The sequence below is a fragment of the Eubalaena glacialis genome, chromosome 9 (genome assembly GCF_028564815.1).
Source record: "Eubalaena glacialis isolate mEubGla1 chromosome 9, mEubGla1.1.hap2.+ XY, whole genome shotgun sequence".
Taxonomy (NCBI): Eukaryota; Metazoa; Chordata; class Mammalia; order Artiodactyla; family Balaenidae; genus Eubalaena; species Eubalaena glacialis.
Genome location: NC_083724.1, coordinates 46198332 through 46222818, shown reverse-complemented (window position 1 = coordinate 46222818; position 24487 = coordinate 46198332). Strand labels below are relative to the sequence as shown.

Genomic DNA, 24487 nt, shown 5'->3' with positions numbered 1-24487 from the left:
TGCACTGATTGCATGAATATTATACGATACTAGAGAAAATTTTAGAAAATCAAAACCTCTGGGTTTTAAAAGTAGACCTTTCTACTTTTTTCAGACATTCTAGTAGAATCAGGTTTAGGTAGCAGTTTACAGGGTGAAAATACATATATAACTTTTACCTTTCTGACGTCACTCGGATTCGTTCCTCACAACTACAATTCAGACCTTCCATCTTCTCATGGAAGTATTTTTCCACACACTGTTCTTCAAAATTGTGAAGTTTTTTCAGATCCTCCTTACTCAGGTAGAGTTCTATGGAAATAAGTATAGTGCATAAAAAGAATCATTATTCATCCTCCATAGGAAGCTGATACAGCGTCTGAGTGACTTTTCTTCCATTGGTGTTAAAAATGGATAAAACCATAGCTTGCATGATAATAGTTTGCTGCCTTGTCACACTGTATTCCTAATATTAATTGGGAAGCACTATGTAGAAATAACTGGAAACACCAGGCTGGGTCTTTCCTTTTTGTCCTATAAACAGATGTGGGAATTTGAAGGTGACTCGTGGAACAGATACTTTATCTTTAATATTTTCTTAAATTAGAATACTTTTACACATAAAAATTCACCACATTTATATGCATATGGAAGTTCCCCCACCAACTGGTTTATCTGTCAAAATGACAATAAGTAACCTACAGGTTAAAATCAAGGTTAGAAGAAGTCAAAGTCTGTTGAAATTAATCCAGTAAGTATAAGAAAGTTTTACCTTGTTGCACTGAGTTTATATATACACTGAGTTTGTATATACTAAGTTCTTCTATTGAAGAAAGAAACATTATGACCAGTCAATGGCCAATCAAGGCTACACTTCTTCCTTGACAATTACAATTAATTCATTAAAAGACACGTCATTTCACGATGTTATGAAACTAATGCAATTCTACATCAAACCTCAGCAATCACATTTGGTCTACCACCTCGACTCTTACTTTGACATAGCAGAAAAATACATTATCTTTTGAGCAAGTTTCTAATACTTGTTAAATATAAAAATGCTGTTGCAAAAAGGGTAAAATTGGAATATTCTCTTCCTTCAATCATTTCACCTAAATTAGGGGAAAAAAAGAACCATTAAAGTTCTCCAGAATTTATTAGAAATGCAAATGTTCTGTAATTTTCCAATAAAATGAGAGACAAAAATATTCATTTTAAAAGATGACTAGGGCTTCCCTGGTGGCGCAGTGGTTGAGAGTCTGCCTGCCGATGCAGGGGACACGGGTTCGAGCCCTGGTCTGGGAAGATCCCACATGCCGCAGAGCAACTAGGCCCGTGAGCCACAACTGCTGAGCCTGCGCGTCTGGAGCCTGTGCTCTGCAACAGGAGAGGCCACGATAGTGAGAGGCCCGTGCACCGCTATGAAGAGTGGCCCCCACTTGCCGCAACTGGAGGGGGCCCTCGCACAGAAACGAAGACCCACACAGCCAGAAATAAATAAATAAATAAATAAATAATTTAAGAAAAAAAATAAAAATAAAAGATGACTAAAAGAAAATGCTCAGACATAAAAGGTGTTCACAAGTCAAAGGTACAATGTTTTCTGATTTTTATGGCTTGGAAGCATCTTTCAGACACCAAAAAAATCCCCATCCCCACTCAACTCTAAATGTGTGTTTGCATTAAAGAATCTTGTATGAGTAAGGAACTTTAGAATTGTATGATTTGAGCCTTCTGTGGATTCCTGTGAGCAAACAACCCACAGAGCAGTTCCAGTGATAGGTGCAGCTTGCAGTATGTGGCACGTTCTTGTGACTGTCCACCAGGTGGCACTGCTGCCCCATGTGCAAACGTCTTGATCCTCAATACAGAGAATCAAAGGCAATCTCACACAAATTCAAGAATTTCCCAGAGTTCAGGGTGAATTTACCTCTGTCCATCAGAATATTTCCTCGAGTTTTATACCCGAATCATCCTATAAACTCAGATCAAGGTAAGCCCAGGAAAGCGTTGTTTGTTATATGGTGCTAGAAAATGGGGCCAAATCCTAGTTAATCCCAGGATCTCTCAAGTGGTTCACACTCTCCTGTTAGATTACAGTTGTTCTGGGATGGCACTCCATTAGAAGCCGGGAAATTATAATATAATTATAAGCCTTTAAATTAACTTCAGTTGTGCTTTGACTTCCATATAAAGGCTGAATGTCTTAGGGGAAAGAAATGGAACAGAAAAATAAATCAAGTGACTCAAGAGAAGAAAAATACTTCACAGAGCCAACTACAGCAGGAGCAAAAGCATGTCACCCTGTCAACCTTGTGATAACATCTGTCCTCCTAAGGGCCCACTGAAATGTATAAATAGTCCACAATCCCTTATCTGAAACTCCTGGAACCAGTCCATTTCAGAATTAAGAAGTTTTCTAGTTTTGGAAAGGTAGTATAGTGCATATGCCATAAATGAAGTAAAATCCCTAGTTGTAGCTAGGGCAATACCCTGAAATCAAACACATCATTTCTGCAGCAAAAATCAATGAATATCCATACTACAAGGGATAAAGAGGATAAATGGCTTACATTAGTCCCGTTAGCCTCTTCTGTCCAAATGAGTCTTTTTCCAACTTATGAAGAAAAAGACTTTCCATTTTCAAATGTATTTTGAATTTAGGGATTGAGATAAAGGATTGTGAATTTATGCTATCCATTTCCTCTATATCTAGGAATTATCTAGAAATGGGCCTAGTACCAGCGGGCCTAGAGGAACTACGAAAGATCTCTGAACCACAAGAAGGAATGTTCTCTTATGAGAATTAGTATGACAGTCATATCATGCAGTCAATGTATGGATAAGCAAAATGAACTAGGAAAATCTCAAAATATGTCGAGTTAAGCTTTGCCAAAAAAAAAAAAGAGAGAGAGAATCCACATTTCTGCATCCTGAGTTGAAGTTCTTGAAAATATGAAACATCTATAAAGAATCACCTCCATATTCAGTAGATTAGAGAACCAGAGAGCCATGATTCTGGTGAATAAATTAAGCAAAGTCTGGTTTATCTATTTCCCTTAGTCCACAAGACCTTCTGTATCCTTTCGATTTGGATTCCATCTTCAACAACAGGGAAATAAGTATGGGTCACTCTGACTACTCTCTAGGAGTTATTCTGACGTCTTCCCAGCTAAGCAGAGTAAAAACACGGGGTTTTCCAGGTGACAAAAAGCCTTTACACATTCAAGCAGAGATTCTGTTCCTACCTATTCCTTTCTTTCAAAGTATCAGCTACTTTTAGCGAAAGGTACTACAACCACGTAATGAGATCCATGTATTTACTTAGACCCGGGTGCTCAGCTGATACTCTTTTGTCAGTTAACTCCCAGAGCCTTCCATCCTGTGCCCTGAATTTAATGGACAACGTTCCAGGTGTCTTCACCTTGGATCTCCACTCTTGCACTCTCTTCCTCCTGTCCCACCAATGAAAACTTACTTAATCCAACATCACCCTCTTCTTGGTCATTTGGAGCTTGGTGATGGCAAAGACGGCGAAGAAAGAGACCAACGTGACTCAGCAGGATAAAAGGCGGGGGCAGCCAAGGCTTCTCGTGGTAGGTCATGATGTAGCGATAGCGATTGTATTTCCACAGGTTATTTGAAATGGATTTCAGATCTATGTAAACGTTACTGTAAGTTGTAGTAAGAGAGGGACAGTGTTTTAATATGGAATCCTGAAACATAACAGTTAGATTATTGCTTTATTTTCCAACTTTTATGATTGGTTCGCCTGACATGGACGGTAGTTAGCCAATAAAAATAATATCCATTGCATTTACGATTCTTCTTCCACCAAACAACATACATTAATCACCTTCTACAATAAAATATGCTAATCAGAATAAGCAAAAGGTAGAAATTCCAGTCAGAGAGAAGAAAATGCCAACATTTTAAATGCAATGAACAGAAACTGTCCTCTGGAAGTAACATTATTCTTGATTCACCATCTCTTCTCACATAAGAAGATCTTTTCAGTCCATAATTCATCATTCATGGTAAACAGCTTTAATGTCCCTCTATATCATCAACCTTATGAAGAGATTCTCCTAATGTCAAATGTGAGAAATGCTAGAATAATCCTAGTTAAAACATTCAAACGAAAGAATATAAATGAAGAAGAAGAGATGGAAGAAAAATCAATTCATCCTAAAATAAGTCAATAAGCAGAGCTTTGATTCAGCAGCTAGATCAATTATTTACATTAACCTTACAATAAAAGTGACTCCTTATTGGTAGGCCGCCTTGGGATTTTTCTCCCTTTAATTATATCAATTATAATATGCAGATAGTGCAGTAAATATGTTGATATTATAGAACTTGTGATAGAAGTTGTGGTGAGTGGTACAAATTCTCAAACAACATATCACCCTTAACTATTTAACTTTAAGTCTATAACATGATGTTGGTGGGGAGGACACAATGGAATATCCATCTTAATATTTTGCTTAGGCTAATATGTAATTTATTTTCTTTAGAGAAAGATGGCAGAGAAGTACTTGAGAAGGGCAGTCACATTTGGCAAATAAAAATGCAGGTAACCCTAAACTGCAGTTATGATAAAGAGAAGGAACCCAAACTATCCTGGGGAAAGCCAGCTTAGGATAAGAGGAGGAGGGAAGTTTCAGAGTTCATAAAATAGTTGAAGGAAACACTGACGACTGACTGAGTTTAATAGTACTTCTCAAAGTGCAGTCACTGAGCCAGCAGCACTGCATCACCTGAGAACAGGTCAGGAATGCAAATTCTTGGGCCCTATCCTGGAACGATCCAATTAGCGATCTGTGTCTCATTGAGTCCTCCAGGTAATTCTGCACAATCAAGTTTGAGGGCCACCAAAATTACATGTTACTCCCACTCCAAGTGTGATCACAGCCTGCCCACCAGCAGGTGGCGATCTTCACACTGTATTTCAGGTTCTTTGTAATTACAGAATCTGGAAAGGGGCTTTTGGACAAGTAGTCCGCTCTGGGGTTGCTCAGCTTGTGTGGTCCTCAGTGTATTCATCTCAGTGAGAAGATTGGCCTGTGGGAGGATTTGTCAGCCTCCCTTTTGACACCTGCCGTTTTTGAGAAACAAAAATCTCATACCCACTCTTAATCTTATTTGAAATGTCAAAAAAATAGCTACAGTAATTAAACACCAGTAAATGTTACAAGGGCATAAAATGGTGAGGCTAAAGGGAGATGATAGCTATCATATAATCTTGTAACAAGCAAAAAAGTATGTTTTCCCCATATATACGTAACAACAGTCCTTTTTTGTGTGTGTTCTTATTTTGCTTGCCTTCAGCCTTTATCTCCTCTACTTTCTCTCCTTAGCTTCTATGCATTGATTTCCCTTTTCTTATCTATATCTCTTCAGTGAGATAATTAATGAATAAAATACCTAGTACAGTGCCTGGCATAAAAGAGGCATTCAGAAAATACTAGTTTCTTCCCATCACTTCACTTGATTTCTTTCATCCATTAAACAAATATGTACCAGGCACTCTTTTCAGTGCCTGGGATAAATTCATGGGCAAAAAAGGCCAAAAAAAAACCCCCCAAAACAAAAAAACAAACTTGTTCTTGTGGAGCTTATATTCCAGTATAAGAGATAAACGGGGGGAAAACACAATATAGAGATAAATTATAAAATATATTTGTATATATAAGTGGGTAGTGTAAAGAAAGAAGAGTAAGGGGGACCAGGCATGCCAAGGAGATGGTCGAAGGAAAGGGGGCTACACTTTTTTTTTTTTTTTTTTTACTTTTGAGAGTGTTTTGGTTTTATTTTGATTTGATTTTAAGCCATATACACATAGTTTGTAAACTTTAAAACTGTAATATGTTGCAAATTGGTTGTATCATATGGACTTTTGCATTTACTGGTATTTAGTGATCATATGATCTATATTCCAGAAAGCATGTTTTCAAAAATGTGAAAATCTCGTTTTGTGTGTGTGTGTGTGTGTGCTTTCTTATGACATTAGCTTATTTTCTGTTCATGATTCTTTGATTCAAGAAAGCACTTTTTGTGCATATACTGTATATACAGTAGCATAAAAGACATGATGAGACTCTCCTGGCAATGAATTAGGAAAGTGAATCATTTAAACAAATTTAAGATATTGGAAAACTTCTAAGAATGCAATGAAAGATAAAAATATATACTATAAGAATTACATTATTCTTATAGTATATATTCATGCACATTATTAATGTGCATGAAAGCAGGGCATAACCTAAAAAGTTCTATCTAAATACACTTTATCATAGGTTGAGCGTAGGGAGGAATTTTTCAAAGTGCGTCCATTGGATTGGCGGACACTCATTCAATAAATGTTGAGCACCTGCTTATATAAGGCAAAAGGGGCATCATGAACATAACAGCCTTTCTGAGAAATACTAGAGTTGAGCTTATAGGGGGTTTTAAGTGCATAGGTGATGAGCGGAAGGGGAAGAGTGCACGGGAGTGAATATTTTGAAGAAGCCAAAGAAAATATTGGTGATTGTACATTTAATAAATTGGGTTGGGTATGATTTAGGACTTTTAAACGTAAGCATTAGATATTTTGCTCACTAAAGTTAATTCTTAATGTTCAGCAGAGTTGTAATATGTTTTGTTCAAATCAGATTCTATAATTCACTTTCTAATTTAAGGGAAACTTAAAGCAGGTAATTTTCTAATGTGGAATGAGGCTCCAGTATGAATTTAACCAGTTAGAAATGTGATCTTTTGTGAAAGATCATTAATAAAATGATAACTTTGGTTTATTTATATACCACCTTAGTGTTATATAGGAAACTTTGTTGGGTGAGGGGGCTGCACTTTTAAATAATATCCTTAGGTTAGGGCTAATTAAAGAGGGGACATTTGAGCAAAGGCTTGAAGGAGGTGAGGGAATGGACCACACTGATATCTGGGGGAAGAGCATTCCAGGCAGAGGGAACAGCAACTGCAAACACCCCTGTGTTGTCTGAAAAACTGTGAGGGGCCAGTGTGGCTGGAGAGGTATGGATTCGGGGAACAGTAGTGTGATGGGTGACTGGAGAAGTAGCAGGGAAGCTAGGTCATTGTAGAAACTTTGACTTTTACCCAGAAGGAAATGGGGACCCTTGAATGGTTTGGAGCAGATGAGTGACATCATCTGACATATGTTTTAAAGGTCATTAGGGAATAGATTGATTAATTAATTAAGTAATTTAAAAAATTTAAGTGTCATTAGGGCTACTGTGTTGAGAACAGAATATAGGGGCCAAAGACAGAAGCAGAGAAATAAATTAGGAGGCTTTGTGGTAATAGCAGTGGGGTGGTGAGAGGCGGTTGGACTGATGATCTATTTGAAGATGGAGTCAACAGGTATTCCTGACAGTCTAGAGCTAGAAATATGAGACGCATTAAGAATGCCAAGGTTTTTGGTCTGAACAATGGGAAAGACAAAGCTTTGACAGAAACATGTGGTCTTCCTTATAGATTTGGGAAACACTACAAGCAGAATAAGTGTATGTTGGGAAAGAGGGGAGATCAAGAATTTGGACATTTGAAAGTTCAGAAATCTATTGGGTTGGCCAAAAAGTTCATTTGGGTTTTTCCGTAAGGTTATGGAAAAACCCAAACGAACTTTTTGGCCAAGCCAATATTATACATCTGACTGGTAATGGAACAGGAGAGCTGGATCTACAGGACTGAAGTTCAAGAAAGAGATCTAGGCTGAAGATATAAGTTGGGATTTGTCAGTATATATATACAGGAAACTGAACAAGATCACCAAAGTGTAAACAAAAGGTCTGGGCCCAGGGACATTCCAATGTTAAAAGGTTGAAGAGAATATGATGATCCAGAAAAGAAGACTGAGAAGAAGTGAAAAGTGATATAGAAGAAAACAGAAAATGAGATATACTGAGAGCCAATGAAGGAAAGTTATCAAGGACTCTTTAACCAACTTTCAGCCTCGTCAATTGTTACTCTCCATGATTCCAAATTATTGCTTAATTACAGTGTATGATCTCCTTTCAGTCCGCTTCTATTACACTCTCTATTTATTGTTTTTTCTCTTCTCATACTCTGCTGCCTTCCTGCCAGTAGTTCCATGCCCATATTTTAAAACCATAGTAATTAAACATGAAACACACAAAAAACAAAGGTTGCATGTGAATCTTTCAAAATACCTGCACCCATTTTGGATTCATACAAAATAACTGTATTTGATTAAAATAACCTACTTGAAGAAAGCAATCAACAGGTTCACCATGATGATATATTGCACGAAGAGGTAGACAGCTTGCAGGAATGGAGTAAGAAAAGAACCAGGAGGGCAGGACGGCTGGCTTGAACAAACTACAAATAAAGAATTTAAAAGAATGAGAGATAAGGTGAATCATAGTCCTATGACTCTAGACAAATATTTAGCATATTGACTTAGCAGAATACCACAAACTCTTGACATTTTTAAGATTCAGATGGTTGTTTTCCAGGGTTCTTTATTACTCTGAGTATCTACAAAGGTTCACTTGCTGCATGGTGGCGGAATCCTCTACGTACCATCTATCTCTGAAGCATAGACTTCTCCATAGATCATCCAGTATGGCTCAAACACGATATCTCGAGCAAGGCTCCAGGATGGAGGCTCCTTTGGTGAAAGGATGGCCTTGCGTGCCACTCCAAAGCTCAGCAGGACGATGGCCATGATGATCACAATGTAGAACATGTTTGCTGTCTGCAAAAAAGCACGTCACAGCCAGAAGTTTACTACAGATTTGAAATTTAAAACAAATCAAACACCTGCAGCCATCATAATTATACCTGCCAATAATAAGACTGTCTAGTCATTGCCCAAAATGCCTAGTCCATGAATAGCTGGATTTCCTTTGGCTAAAACATTGTTTTCTCTGCACAGTATATGTTTCATGTCAATGTAGTCTATGGAGTAATTTAAGTGTGCTAACTGTAGAGGATCTGTGCTTCTTTTTTTAAGATGTGATGAAATACGAATAGCTTTTGATTAGCTAATATCTAACTTTTCATCAGAGATTAGGAAAAGAAAAAAAAATAGGGATATTCAAATTAGTAAAATGGCTCCTTATTCCCAGGATTATCTTCAGAAGTTAGAGTCTGAGAAATTGATCAGGCCAAGAATCTGCTCCAAGGTACTGAACTCCAAGATACTGAACATGTTGATGAAGTGAAGAATTTTTTTTTAAAGATGCAAAAGCAACTATAAAACGATGTTTGTTAAATCCAGTGGTTCATTAACTCCCAAACACATAGTCTTTGTATTAAAAGTAAGCCTGATTGTTATAATGCACAATGGAGCACATACAGTACACACATGTACTATACACACATGTATATATAGCACATGTACTGTAATTTTCTAAAGACTCTTTTAAATAATTCATTTCAATTACTAAATGTACATCAGTTCAACCCACTTGTTCCCTGTGGCAGAGACATACTCCGTGAATAGTCCATGAGCTTCCCTTCCATGAGGCAGGAGCCACCTGACCTATTCCTGGCCAATGGGCTGTGGAATAACAGTGATTTGAGTCACTTCCCATCCAGAGCAGTTACAAGCTGTTAGATATTCTCCATCCCTCTTATTCCCTGTCATAGGAAACCTCAGAAGCCACAATATTGACACAGCTATATCCCAAGATGGAACGATTTGGGATCCCTGAGTCACTGGGTAGAGGGCGGCCTCCATGAGCATACATCAATCTTTGTATCAGGGAGAAATAAACTTGTGCTAAGTCACTTAGATACAGTGATTACCTCAGCATAACCTACTGAATTAATACCAATGTCACCAAGACCAGAGAAAATATTGCTGGTCTAAGAGAAAAGTATAAAATAAGAAAAATCTATCTTTGGAATCCTGGAGGTTCTCCCTTTTCTGTCTTCTTCCTTTGTTTCAACACTACCTTTCCTTCTCAAGAACTTGCCCCTTCCCTGCCAGTGAGTGTTCCAGAAGAAAAAGCAAAGATGATCTTGAGGTACTGTCCTTCTTAGGTCCTGTGCAAAGCCAGTTGGACAGGGCTAATACAAGTGCACAGTGAGCTCAGATGGCAGACAGAGCCAGGTGGCCCAGATTTGAATCCTGGCTCCCCGACTTATGCCTTTGGGAAATTTACCTGAACTCCATTTCCTTGAACGCACAATGTGGATAATAATAGAACCCATGTCATAAAGTTGTTTTGAAGATTAAATGAGTTAATACATACAAAGTACTTAGAACAATGTGTGGCCCACAGTAATCACTATTTAAGAGTTGGCTGGGGGTGGAGAGATAAAAAGACAAATCACTATTTCAGCAGAAAATATTATTGGTGGTCGCCTCACATAAATCTGGCCCTCAGGAATTACTGTGCTCAGAGACAAATATGATTCAACCCCCCATCATCTGGCCCTAACCAAAAGGGTAAGCTGAGTATTGTAATCAACTACCCAATATGCTATCCAAGGACATTTGTTAAATATGAGTTTATGGTTATAAGGAAAGTGGGGATGAAGTGTGTGCTTCTTTAAATAATTTCAAAAGTTAAACCAATGTATGTGAACCATGAAATTAAGTAGAACTGTTAAAAGAACACCAGATTATACAGCAGACTGTACTCACCATTTTTGCAATCATGGTCACATAGGGACCAGCATGTTGATTCACAGCAAAGAAGTCCAGGAGCCGTGAGAACCAGAATATGATGTCGATGCAGTATATTAGTCTTCCCGCTGTGTAAAAAGGAGGGTCACCCCACCGAAGGCCAAAACCCACCAAAAACAGGCCAATAGCCACAGTTTCCATCAGATTCCAGTACTCGCTAATCCATACCTTCACCTTTTGAGTAAACTTCCCAGGTTCTGAAATATAGACCTAAAAGATGAAAGAAAGAGGGAAACTTAAAGAATGGGTTATAACCCAAGATCAATATGATCTTTAATACATCAACTGTTCTTTTAAGGAGTATTTGGAATCATGCCAAACCTTAGATCATAAGGGGATTTTGGAGACGTAAGTTATCCTTGGGGAATGAATTATTTAAACAATTCTATAAATGTAGTTTAATCTCACTGTTAGTACTGGCCAGCTATTTAAAAACAAACCAGAATTTTTTTTAAAAAAGAAAAGTTTTTCTAGCTTTCATTAATCCTAAACTAACATAGGGAAACACCAAGACATTTAAAACTCAATATTGCAATGGAATATAGCTGCAATTCCATTTCATGACGTATAGCCTAGTGCAAAGAAACCAAAGAATCCTGTAATCTGGCCCCACTACTGCTATTTAGTGAGTAGTTAGCAAATTACTCAGAATGTGATATTAGAATTCACTATTATAAGAAATTACCCCTGCAACAGAATATCAGACAAACTGAAATGTAAAACAGTAAAAAGCCATTTTCCCTGAAGCATAATAAAAATAGTAGAATTCGGATAACGTTTTTCTGCTGAATTGTTTTCTACATAATATACAAGGTTGGTCATATTAGCTCTAGGACAAAATCATTGTATGTAAATGCACAGAGGTAGAGAGAGATACATATACAATGATATCTAAAACAGCCTAAGTCATACGGTGTGTGATTGCAGTTATAATTGGATAGGAATATTCATTCCTTTTATTTTGTTTTAAGTGACTCATTGCAAGCTAAAAATGAAAAGTTTGCTTTGTTTTGTTTCTTGGACTACTTGCCCCAGAGGGATTTTTATCTTAAATGTTCAAAAATGTTTAGTAGGAACTTTCGAAAACTATAAATGAATTCTTTACACATTGCACAACTTTAGCCATTTATGTGCCACTCTGTGACATGAAAGCAATAATATGCAAGTAATGTTAGGCTATAAAAAAACATCAACTTTATAAAAAAAAAACACTTTTGGGAAATCAAATAGTTGGAGGGTCTAAAAACAATTAGATACCATCACTCTAGAACTGATAAACGCACTAAGATGTCCTCTAAAATAACTGCTTTCAAAGAGCAGCAACCAACAGAAAGTATTTGGCAACAATAAAAGGTTGAGATCAGAAATTTTCCCCCTAATTACCTTTCCTGTAGCATACAAATCAGGATCGTTGCCTGACTCACCCTCATGCTTGACCTCTCCATTTTCATCACCCAAGCGCAGAACATGTCTAGCACAGGTATGTAGAAGACAAAGGTAGAAGGCATAACTCACCTCCCTGACTTTCTCAATGGCATTGGTGAAGATGTAAATGATAACGAGCCACTCTTGCACGGTGGGCTGGGGTTGCATCTCCACCAACACGGTGTAAGTGAACAGCACGAGGAATGCCAAATACACCATCTGTGAGGGGGACATGGATTCCCTGCACATGAGTGAGAGTCATAATGGAGGATGCCAAGCAGACACGGACCCAAATGAACAGAACCACACACATGAACTTCACCATGATAGCATGAAAATACAACTGGGACCACCCTCTGATTATTGATGACCTAATTATCAAAGAAGGCATAAGAATCCACAGTTTTCTATTCTAGGAATTTGTGGAAGGAAAGAAGATCACTGTTCTCAAATGCATGGAAATGGGCATGGTCACATCTTGTTGACTCCTGACCACAATTTTCAGAACCCTGCACATTCCGGCATGGACACAGTCAGGCCAACAGCAAGCCAAGAGAGAATCACACACCTTCCCCTCCATTTAAACAGAAAACGTGTGTCCCAAGAATGCCAAAGGAGAAGTGCTAGTAGGTACCTATTTTCAAATATAATAAATTGTGATATTTACTATTGCTGGGAGTTTTATTTTATGCTGATTAAAATATTCTGGTTACCACTTACGGTCTGGGTTCACGTCTTCTAACACATGACTCACTGGGCCTACACAGATTACAGAACTTAGCCAGGCAGCTGTTTCACGGTCCGGAGCTTTCCCTAAGTGAGGAGCTCCCAAAACAGTCTATGCCACCTAGAGGCTGCTCTGCCCAGAGCATTCAACCTAGACCTGCCGGGAAACGTCTCACTAATGCCACCTGCCAGGCTGGTGGAGTGTGATTTCTGACCCAGGCCGATGCCATTGCGTACTATGATAACTTCCATGATGCAAGTCTACTAAAGGCATGACAGGAATGCAGAGGATGAAGCTGGATTTGAGATTGGAGAAAGAGGTATATCAGTTGAGTCTTGTAGGATGAACACCATTTCCAGATAAGCAGATAAAGGAGGAAACAGTTTTCCATTTGGAAGTGGCAGAACAGAAATAAAAAAAGCTTAGAGGCTGGAGGTTAAAGAGCCAGAAAAGTATACATTCGTATAATAGAAGGAGAAAGAAGACAAGATACAAAAGGGAATTTTTACATAAACTGCACATCCATGAGATGCAGATATATAAAAGATAGAAACGTATTTATAAACATTAAGCATAATCCTTCTAGTGAATTTTAAGCATTTGTGATAAACTGTTAAGTTAAAATGGTTTAAAACTGCTGCGTACACTATAATCTCACTTGTGGAAAAACTTGAAAATATTTGGATAGAAAAAAGTTGAAAGCAGATGTTAAGAATTGCTATCTCTGGGTGCTAGAAATACAATAAAATTTGATTCTGTTTTTTTCTTAAAAAAAAAAAATTTCTGGTTAGTGGAAACATATTGTCCAATTGTGAGTCTTTGTAGTTAAAGACTGTTGACGTTTTTATCTACAGCACTTAAGCTCTCAGCCTGACACATGATAGACATTCAAGAAATGTATGTTTAACTGCTGTGTATATTAAACCTAGATTTCCAGTCTATTCAAAGAATTAAGACACGGTAAACACGTACACACAGATACACAGTGATTAATAGCTTTGTGATCTTATCTAACATTCTTATCTTCTTACAATTCCCAGAAGTAGAATAACTACACACACATTTAAAACTGTGACACATATTACTAAGTTGCCTGCCAGAAGGGCTTTATCAGTTTCCACAATCACCAACAATGCATGAGACGGTGCAGTCTTTTCAATAGCTTCACAGACAATGCACAGTGCTAGCTAATAAACACGTATTAAAAATCCCAGATCAACAGAGAGAAAAGTGCCTATGTGTGTGTTCCTTCTCACAAGAATCATATTATTTTAACCTGGATCCCTATTTCTCATATCTTTTTGAGCTCTACCTAGGTTTGATAAGTCTTCTTCTAAGCTTAGTTCTACATAGAGAATGGCTGAAATCACTTCTGACTATACCATTTGATATTCTATACAATAGGTGATATTTCAGGCAGGCATAATGGGTATTAGCATTGCCTATGAGTTAAGAAGCTTAGTAGAGAAGCATATAAAAAAGTTAAAGTAAATTCTATTAATTCTATACTTCTCTAGGTCTATGTTTCAAGGGTTAATATATTTGATGACCCCTTAGGAACATAATTTAAATAAATTTATACTATCAGGCAGTCATTTTTTACATTGTTTTCATGGTGGCCAGGCACTAAAACACTGTAGATATTGGAGGTATTGCTTCTGACTCTTCTTTTTTTTCTTTCCAATTCTTAAAAAGATATCCAAAAATGTTTACATTTCTTTTTCATCATAGCATTTATAACAAGACACTGCTTCAATAAAGCACACGTACCATAACCTAGCAATGTAATAGCCATGACTAAAAATGCCTGTGCTCACTGCTAACACCATCCTTAGCTATTTTTGTAGTTGTTGTTGTTCCATTTGCTTAGCTTTACTACTGTCTCTAAGAGTTCATAAGCTAGAAATTTCTAAGGAAAGAAATAGCTGAATACTCTTTACCCAATGATGTGACTATGGTTAAATTCTCTCGAAGCTACTATCAGAGTCTCTAGGATTTTCTGTATTCACAAAATACAGAAAATACAGTATTTCCATATTCACAAAAATGGTGAAATCTCATCATCTGAATGAAGATTTTATTTTTGAAAACAGATAAAAGTTATTCAGAGCTACGTACTTATTGAATAAGTATATGAAATAAGTGTGTGGTTGGGCAAGTAAATATTTTGAAATATAACACATTTAGACAAATATCCTTTTATAATCACTTCAAAATGTTTTAGAAATATACAATCTTGAGCAATTTAACTAACTATAGGTTAGCATTAGAAAAATAAATACTGTTAAATAAATGTGAAAAGCACTCAATACATTTAGTGTACAGTTGTTTTCTCTGTATCTCTCCCATCCATGATAGATTTAGTATTTGTTTACACAATTCAACTTCTAAAATTTTTCTTGTCCTCTACATATTTGGAAGCATTTGCAACTGAAGACAAAAAACAAACACTTGAATTTTTTGGTCTATATTACACATTATTCCTACAAAGAAAATATCAATTCAACTGCTGATTTTTTGCCCAAGATGGGAAAAGAATCCACCCCCATCACTTAATTCTACAACCATATTGTTCATTCTATTGTTCCACACAGTTTCAGATTCTGAGTCCCAGCTGTGTTAACTGGATGCACTCAAAAAACGAAGAATGCTTGTGCCTTCACTCCCAAAGTAGGAGAGATCTGCTCTCACCTTTTCTCACCTCCCTCCAATCTTCTTCCCTACCTCCTTTGTCATTCTTCCCTTTTTTTTTAACTGCACTTTTTACATTTTTATTACAAGTTGGTAAATCAGGCATATCATTATCAACATTATCATTAGCAATTAACCATCCTGAATACTATATATAATTTTTGAAATGAGACCAACCGTATAAAACCAAAACTTGACAATTGGAGCACTGTAGAACTCATAGACTTTCCTGGTCCACGGGAGGCTTTGGGGCCCACTCTTTAAATCAAAGTGCTGATTTTCATCTGGTTTCTCATCAGGGCCACTTTCCAAATCATAGTCTTTCTGTAAAATGAGCAAACAATCATTTATTGTCAGAGGTGTAACTAAAATACTGACATTTACAAGTATCTAAAATATTATATATTTCATAAATACATAAATATAATAAAAATATTAGAAATTAACTGGGCACCCACCTGACAAATTACAATCTTAGTCTTGAATGGAAGGAAAACTACATTTATTGTATCAATCTTTGACAGGGTAAGGAGAACAGGGTATTTCTGAAAAGCAAGCTGAGTCTCTCATAAGAAAACCTAGTACTACTCAAACTGAGTAGTTCCAAGCATTTAAAAATGGTCCCTCTTCCTGTTCTTTTTAATCTCCTTTATCAGTAATTTTGGAACCTAAGGATATTAATAAAATCCTTGTGAAATCAATAACAGAGAACAAAATTATTTCCATAATACAGGAGGACAAAATGGACACATAATGGTGATACATCTTTCCCAAATTATAGGGAAGTCAGGCACAGTGTTAGTTTGAGGATTCTGGCTTTGATAGCTTCTCCACTCATTTATAACAGAGGTTTTACCTGAAGCTCACGGACTCTCTGAGCTTCTGGAGTTCCTTGAACCTCCTGAAATTATATGCAAGTATTTGTGTTGTGCATGCATTTTTCTAGGGAAAGCATCTTCCATCAGTTTCTCAAAAGTTATGGGCCAGCCTAAAGGGGTTAACAGTTGTAGGTGGTGAGAAATGAGTATCTGTGTGACAAGGAAGTGGTTGCATAAATGTGACTACAGAGGTGTCTACCTAGAAGAGTTGTTAGAAAGAGAGAAAAAAGAAAGGAAAAGAAAGGAAAAAAAAAAAAAAAGCACTTGCAGCCTGGTTGCTTTCGAGAAGAGGGAACTTAGGGATGATGAAAGAGAAGAAAAAGAGATATCACCCTACTTCATAGATTTCTGTGTGGTTTTAATCTTTTAACAGGAAATGTGGGCTTCCCTGGTGGCACAGTGGTTAAGAATCCACCTGCAAATGCAGGGGACACGGGTTCGAGCCCTGGTCTGGGAAGATCCCACATGCTGCGGAGCAACTAAGCCCGTGCGGCTCAGCTACTGAGCCTGCGCTCTGGAGCCCATGAGCCACAACTACTGAGTTGGTGCGCCAGAACTTCTGAAGCCCGTGCGCGTAGAGTCCGTGCTCCACAACAAGAGAAGCCACCGCAATGAGAAGCCCACGTACCGCAACGAAGAGTAGCCCTTGCTCACTGCAACTAGAGAAAGCCTGCGCACAGCAACGAGGACCCAATGCAGCCATAAATAAATAAATAAATAAAGTTAAAAAAAAAAAAGAATTTTTTTTGGAATTCAAAACTCCTAAAGACAAGCATGCTAAAGGCACACCAAATGACTACAAGAAATTGAAGCCTTGTTGTGTTGGACTTTTGGGAAATGGTATGAGAGTCAATTGAACAACAGGCTGACAGTTTCAAAGCAACACGTTTTAACCTTGAAACTGAGCAGAAGAATAACTATCCTCACCTGCGAGAACTTGACCGGAAAAAACTATTTGAAAAAACTAAAAATGAAATCCTCAATGAAGTTATCAGTCTGAGCCACGTTACACCAGAACACTGGGAGGAAATTGTTCAGCAATCTTTGTGGGAAAGAGTATCAACTCATGTGATTGAAAACATCCATCTTCCAGCTACACAGACCATGAATTCAGGGACTTTTAATAGTGCAGTGGATATCAAGCTTAAACAGTGAATTGATAAACAGCTTCTTAATAAAGCAATAGAGGTTGCTTGGGAGACCCTACAGGAAGAATTTTCCCACTTCATGACAGAACCAAAAGGAAAAGAGCATGATAACTTATTTGATAAATTTAAAGAGGCTGCTAAGGAAGAAACTATTAAACACCAGAAGTGGAATGATTTTGCGGAGGACAGCTTGAGGGTTATTCAACACAATGCTTTAGAAGACCAGTTCATGTCTGATAAACAGCAGTGAGATGCAGCTATTTATTTTATGGAAGAGGTTCTTCAGGCTCATCTCAAGGATACTGAAAATGCAACTGAAATATGGAAGGTCCAGATTGGGAAAAGAGGTGGTTACATTGGAAGAATCAGACCCAAGAACAGTGTGTTCACAATGAAACCAAGAATGAACTGGAGAAGATGCTGAAATGTAATGAGGAACACCCAGCTTATCTTGCAAGTGATGAGATAACTACAGTCCAAAAGAACCTTGAATCCCAAGGAGCAGAAGTAGATCCGAGCTTGATTAACGATACTTGGCACCATGTTTATAGAAGACATTTCTTAAAAACAGCTCTAAATCATTGTAACCTTTGTTGAAGAGGCTTTCATTCCTAACAATGGCATTTTGTAGATTCTGAGTAGGAATGCAATGATGTTGTCCTATTTTGTCAAATACAATGCATGCTTGCTGTCACCACAAATACTTTAATGCAGCAACTTAGAAACCCTGAAGTCAGGCAATTAGAGAAAAATGTCAAAGAGGTATTAGAAGATTTTGCTGAAGATAGCGAGAAGAAAGTTAAATCGATTACTGCTAAACAAGTTCAAATGGCTGAGGACCTCAAGAAAGTTAGAGAAACTCAAGGAAAACTTGATGCATTTATTGAAGCCCTTAATCAAGAAAAATAAATTGTAATAAAATCCTACTCATATTATAATCAGCTCTGCATACATACAAGAAAACTTCAAAGTCTTTGTCCTCCATTTTTTTCTTCTGCTATTCCACCTTTCTGAACATAAAATAATCATAGAATAAAAATTTTAAATAAATAAAAAATAATTTTTAAAAAAGAATAATGGCTTTCATTCTCCTCTTACCAGTGCTTTCATCATATTTATTATCACACTATTACCATGACGACAAAGCACAAAGACACTCTAAAAGAGCATCTATGTCCCTCCTGTCTTCGGCTTTCCCCCAAAATACATAATGCCAATTGTGTTCCTCAACTAATCAAGTATATTATACTTAATTAGCATTATGAAAACTTGTATGTCCCACCAAATGCTGCCTCTACCCCTTATTCTCTGATTAACAAAATTTTAAACACAAAGCAGATAATCCAAACCTTCTGCTTTAGTTAAATTCAAAGATAAAAGAACATCGTTACTATGATTATAATCCATTCATAACAGACCAGATTTGAAACACTTTTTCAATAAATGCTTTAAATTGAATAATGGTGAGGTATCATGGATAGTCAGTCTGATTATAGGCTCCATGGTAGCAGGGGCCGCATCTGCCTTAGTTAATGAAATGCCCCCAGAACTTGTCTGGCTCGTGGAAGGAAGCTATTAGATATTCGTTGAATTATTAACTGATGTGGCCATGTCCAAACCACCAGGTGAGCAATTGCTGTAAGAGAACCACTATATTACAGACAAAATTTAATTTTTCAGGGAACTGTGAGGGCTTACTATCTTTTTTGAATGTTAAGAGCACATTTAATTGCCATTCAAGGAAGGAGTTCTTTCCCTAAGAGTCTCCGCTTTAAGAAGAACTGCTTAGTGGAATGCTCCAGCTATCTGCAATGCCTTCAGTTTCAGTGAAAGCTTATCTTTCTATGAAACCTCTAAGAGCCAAAAGTGAAGTTACATCCACTTCCAAAGCACTACTTGCAACCAAGGGCCAACATATTTACATATTTGTTTGTAGATAGATGATAAACAGTTTCCTTCATTGTTTACTTCAACAAGCTAATTAAACTTAATGTGACCACTGAAGTAGTATAAAGGCAAACATATATGTGAATGTCGCACATATAAAGATTGCCTTCTATTTCTAATGGGGTTAGGCAAGCACTACATTTCTTCTCTTTCCTTAAAAAAAAAAATTGAAATGGTCTAAACTTAGTAACCATATAATCTAACCAGTACAATCACAATTACAACTTGACTAACACAGCTTTGCAAAGGAGAACGCACACACTCTATTGAGTTTAGGATGTACCTGCCGTCTTGGACTCTGAGAACCCCAAATGGAACTATCAGGCTTAGAAAAGTAGGAAGGGAAGGGAAGGGAAGGGAAGGGAGGGGAGGGGAGGGGAGGGGAGGGGAGGGGAGGGGAGGGGAGGGGAGGGGAGGGGAGGGGAGGGGAGGGGAGGGGAGGGAAGGGAAGGGAAGGGAAGGGAAGGGAAGGGAAGGGAAGGGAAGGGAAGGGAAGGGAAGGGAAGGGAAGGGAAGGGAGGGGAAGGGAAGGGAAGGGAGTGAAGGAAGAGGAGAGGAACACACATATACCGAAACAGGCATGACAGTAAAAATATTTAACAACTGATCCGGTTAACTGTTCTGGCATTAACCAATCAGAATAAAGGCTCAACCAATCACAGCAGATGCCAGCCATACAAACTAATTATAATTATTTTTCATTTAACATTTATCAAATATGTTTTTAATATTATGACAAATACCTCATAAGTACAAAAGCACATCAGACAAGATGCTAGCTAAAGATGCCTCACTGAAGTATTAAGTACCAGAAAAGATGTTTACTACATCTCACAGTAAATGACAACTTTATCAGCAGTGATCCAAGTTGAAACATAAAATTCAAAAAATATATGCACAGACAGCATATTGGAGACTCTCCAGTGAAGATGGGTTGCAATAGAAGCAGCTCAAGTTGCCCATGAAAGAGTATACATCTGGGAACTCAAGTAAAACTATTCAAACTCATTGGATATAACAAATGAAAAAACTATGGCATGAAACAGTGAAGATCAATGCACATTTTAAACCAGCATCTTTTTAAATAAAGATTTTTAAGGATATGAGGCATCCCTTATTGTAGCTTTAGAGAAATAGTAAGTCTATTTATTCCACTAGTCACAAAGGAAAATGAAAAGTTAAGCAGCTTTCAAGACATAATAAAGTCTTTGATTTTGGCAGAAACAGGATATTTTGCTTAATAATATATGGGGGTTAATTAGAACTATCATACACGCTATACCTGACCTTACTATAATATGATTAAGATTGTTAAATAATTTGTTAAATAAATAAGCTTTGTGTCTGTGTATGTTTGCGTGCAGTCAATGCCATGAGAACCTAGTTCATTATGATATTGCACTAACCAGACAAGCACTTTCTTTGGGAGCGCTGGCATTCTGGTCACCATTATACCACGTAAACTGGGAGTCCTGGGACTGGGGAACATGTGACATCTCTGCTTTGCTTTTAAATTCCAATGTCAAAATGGTGGGTGGGAAAAGAATACTGATGATGATCTTTAAAAGAAAAGAAAACAAAGTAAGTAGTGGGGGTTATACAAGGCGCAAGTATGATCCAAATAAAGTTAAGATTTGGATGTATATAAAATGTCAGATCCATCCCCAATTCAGTGGATATCCTGATTGTATACATACTTTCCGACTCGAGAATTCCAGTTCTAGAAGTGTCTCCCTCAGAAATACTCATGAATCCAAGCATGTGTAGATAGGGATGTTCTTTGCATGGCTAATTGTAATAGCAAAAAATTAGTGTCAACCTAAATGTCCATCTATAGAGGGAGAGCTGATGTGGGACAACTTAACAGTGGAATACAGTCAGCCCTTCATATCCGTGGGTTTTGCATCCACAGATGCAACCAAGTGTGGATTAAAAAAAAAAAAAAATTCCAGACAGTTCCAAAAAGCAAATTTGAATTTCCCATACATTGGCACCTATTTACATAGCATTTATATTGTATTAGATAGCATAAGTAATCTAGACGCAAAAGTTATATGTAAATACTACACCATTTTATATAAGGGATTTGAGCATCCACGGATTTTGGTATCCTGAGGGGTCCTGGAACCAATCCCTTGTGGATATTGAGAGACAACTGTACTATGCAGTCATTGAAAAGACAAAAGCAATTCTGAATATAATGAAAGTTATATTGTTAAGTCTAAAAAGAGCAAGTTATAAAATAATATGCACAGTGTAATCCCATTTTATTTAAAAAATTAAAAATTAAAAAATACGATGCATATACATATATGCATTTGAAAGTTTAAAATACATATACCACACTGTTATATGTTATAATACCCAGAGGCATGGCAGTGAGAAGTATTCTTTTTCAATGAGCATATTGCTTGACTAATTCTTTAAAGCCACTAAGTAGTTACTATCATATAAAACACATGAAAATTTATTCATATTATAAAATCAAGAATATAAAAACATACCAAGTCACCTTCTGTTAGATGCATCTCCCATCACACATATATTTTCTCTGCCAGTAAAACCCAACAAAGATAGAAATCTAGACATCCATGATTTTTTCATTCTATTGCTAACATTCATGAATTTATTTATAGTCTATTCGAAAGAATTTTTATGTTCAACCTGTATTGGCCTTTCAGGGTAAAGAGTTAAGAAGATTTACTAAATATTGTGACAATCATCTTGGTGAACATTATCTCTTTCGAGCTAAAATTAGGTCTAGAATTCTGGGATTCAGTGAATAAAGGTAAGATTAACCCAGACTATATACCACTCATGATTAAAGAAACTGAAGTCATGTCCTTGTCGACTTCATTCTTTTTTATGCTGAAATGACCTTTTGTTGTTTTGTTTTAAAGCTTGATTTCCTGTGAAGGTTCTCTGGACTTTTCCCAGTCTGATAGGATTGGTTTGTTTGTGTGTTTGTTTTCTTTTCGGATGTAGAACCCAAAATACACGCAATCTTCCAGGTCTGGAAACACCATAGTTAGCAGGCACAATGATAATATTACACTAATTAATTCCTAACCCACTTCCTGAAAACGCTCCACATTCTTTTGCCCTTGACCACTGCAGAACAATTGGCTTGTGAAACAGTATTCAATGAAATCAATATTCCATTTCCAAGGAATAGGTCAGAGTCTATTCTCCAGAAGCACTTAAATGAGTTTTCCCTTCCACATAAAACTCTACAAGGTCTTCCTCCAGTCTTTATCCACATGGAATTAGTCTGACCAGGACATTTTACATTTGCAAAAGTGTTCCCAAAACCCACAAGCCAAGCACTGAGGAATTAGGATCCAGGCATGGAGAGCAATATGGTCTACTGCAACTCAAAGATTTTAAGTAGCTAATCAGTCTTCTTTGGCAACTCACTGTGTTTTGGGGCAAAAACATTTAGTCTTGCTTCAATTAAGTCTCTTTGTTGATATAAAAATAAAGTATATGAGGAGCAAAAAGTTATTAAGTTCTCAGTAACAAGGATTTCTATTCAACTAAAGTATGTACAGGACAGAGCCATGGAGAAAATTATTTCTCAAAATCCCAGCTATCTATACCCCCATCTCACTCTCTGAACATTTAAAAAGATTTATTGCCAGCACTTGTGTAGCTAGAGGTGGACCCATTTACATCTCTGCTTCATCATTTCCAAGGCTGAAATCGAAACAGATCAAAGGAGAACTTCTTCTAGAAACAATTGTTGTTTCTCCAATATTTTGTTAAAGAGGAATCTATGTGAAATAATTTCTGGTTGACATTTCTCTTGTTTCCACAATCTCATTAGTGGAATTAAAATGTACAAGCTCTTTTATATATTTTATGTCATATCTTTTATTTGTTTGTGTTTTCTATAGTTTGCCCACCAAAAAAATGTTTTTAAAAACAGTCATTCTATTTGGGACACATCATACTTTTAAGAGCTCTAGGAAGAATAAAATTAAAATATAAATTATAACCTTGTGTAGCTCTTAATGATCATGCTTCATCCCCTTTTTTTCTGCTTCATAAGCTATGTACCTCTTAAGCATGACCATAACCTAGAGCTTTTTAGGCTTAGGTTTGACGTCAAAAATTAAATGCCTTTAATAATTAACTAAATTACTCTTGATAATTCAAGATGAAAGATGAGGCTAAACCATAATGGAATAGAAAAATTTAGAGATAGTTAGTGGTGTGAACAAATGTGTTTGAGGGCAGCTTTATAAAATAGCCATTTATTTCCTGAAACATCACATTAGATGAACACAACAACAGAAATTGCTAATTTTATTTAGTTTATCATGAGTTAGTATTTTTAAGCTGAGAAAATTTTCACTAAAAAGTCTCATTTACTTCTGTTGTAATTATCAGAGGCAATGGTGTTTACTAATAATGAAATCTTGTTTATGTTTGTACATGCTTTTAACTTCTTCTAACCACCTTCTCATGAGTATGCCTTTGTGGCGGATGGAGCTGGCACAATTATGCTGGTAGAGGGAGATAAAGTAGTTGTCAGAGGTTCCACTGTGAAGATCTCAGCTCATCTGTGAGAATCAAAGACATTAACTGGTTTTCCTGAAGGTAATCTTCTGGAGCAAGGGAAAAATGAACTCAAGAGTATAGACCTCAAGAGTATAGACTAAACTAACGTTAAACTCTATAAAGCAAGTAAATATACCTTCAACCAAGAGTTTTTCCTCATTTTCAGACGCCCCATCCACATATCTGTCAGTAGCATTTGGGTACAAGTATGTGAAACAAAGGGCCTCAACCCTCCAGAAACAGCCAGTTTTAAACAGGTAGAATTGCTCCAGTTCTTGAGTTCATAGGTCAACAGTTTCATGGCCATTCTTTCATTCTGTTTGAATGCCTTCTCCAACACATCCAGGGCAAGCTGGCCAAACTGTCTGCAATGACACAGTGGTGAGTGGCAAAAATAAATGCAGGTGAGAGCCCCAGAAGCGTTAAAAAAGATTAGATATGAGACTCA

General features: G+C 37.0%; 1 protein-coding gene and 1 pseudogene across 6 annotated transcripts in view; one reads left to right on the top strand and one right to left on the bottom strand.

The window, feature by feature from the left end:
- The window catches only part of TRPM6 (transient receptor potential cation channel subfamily M member 6), a 140169-nt gene that overhangs the window by 45653 nt on the left and 70029 nt on the right, over positions 1–24487 (bottom strand). For all 6 annotated transcript variants that reach the window (XM_061200335.1, XM_061200337.1, XM_061200339.1 and 3 more), the window contains exons 17-25: positions 24176–24404; positions 20883–21035; positions 15681–15827; positions 12176–12304; positions 10619–10870; positions 8545–8719; positions 8226–8340; positions 3458–3651; positions 159–291 (exon numbers count right to left, since the gene is read on the bottom strand). In XM_061200335.1, the coding sequence (XP_061056318.1) occupies positions 159–291; positions 3458–3651; positions 8226–8340; positions 8545–8719; positions 10619–10870; positions 12176–12304; positions 15681–15827; positions 20883–21035; positions 24176–24404 (1527 nt within the window). The remainder of the gene's footprint in view (positions 1–158; positions 292–3457; positions 3652–8225; positions 8341–8544; positions 8720–10618; positions 10871–12175; positions 12305–15680; positions 15828–20882; positions 21036–24175; positions 24405–24487) is intronic.
- LOC133098101 (dynamin-like 120 kDa protein, mitochondrial) lies at positions 15835–18438 on the top strand (annotated as a pseudogene).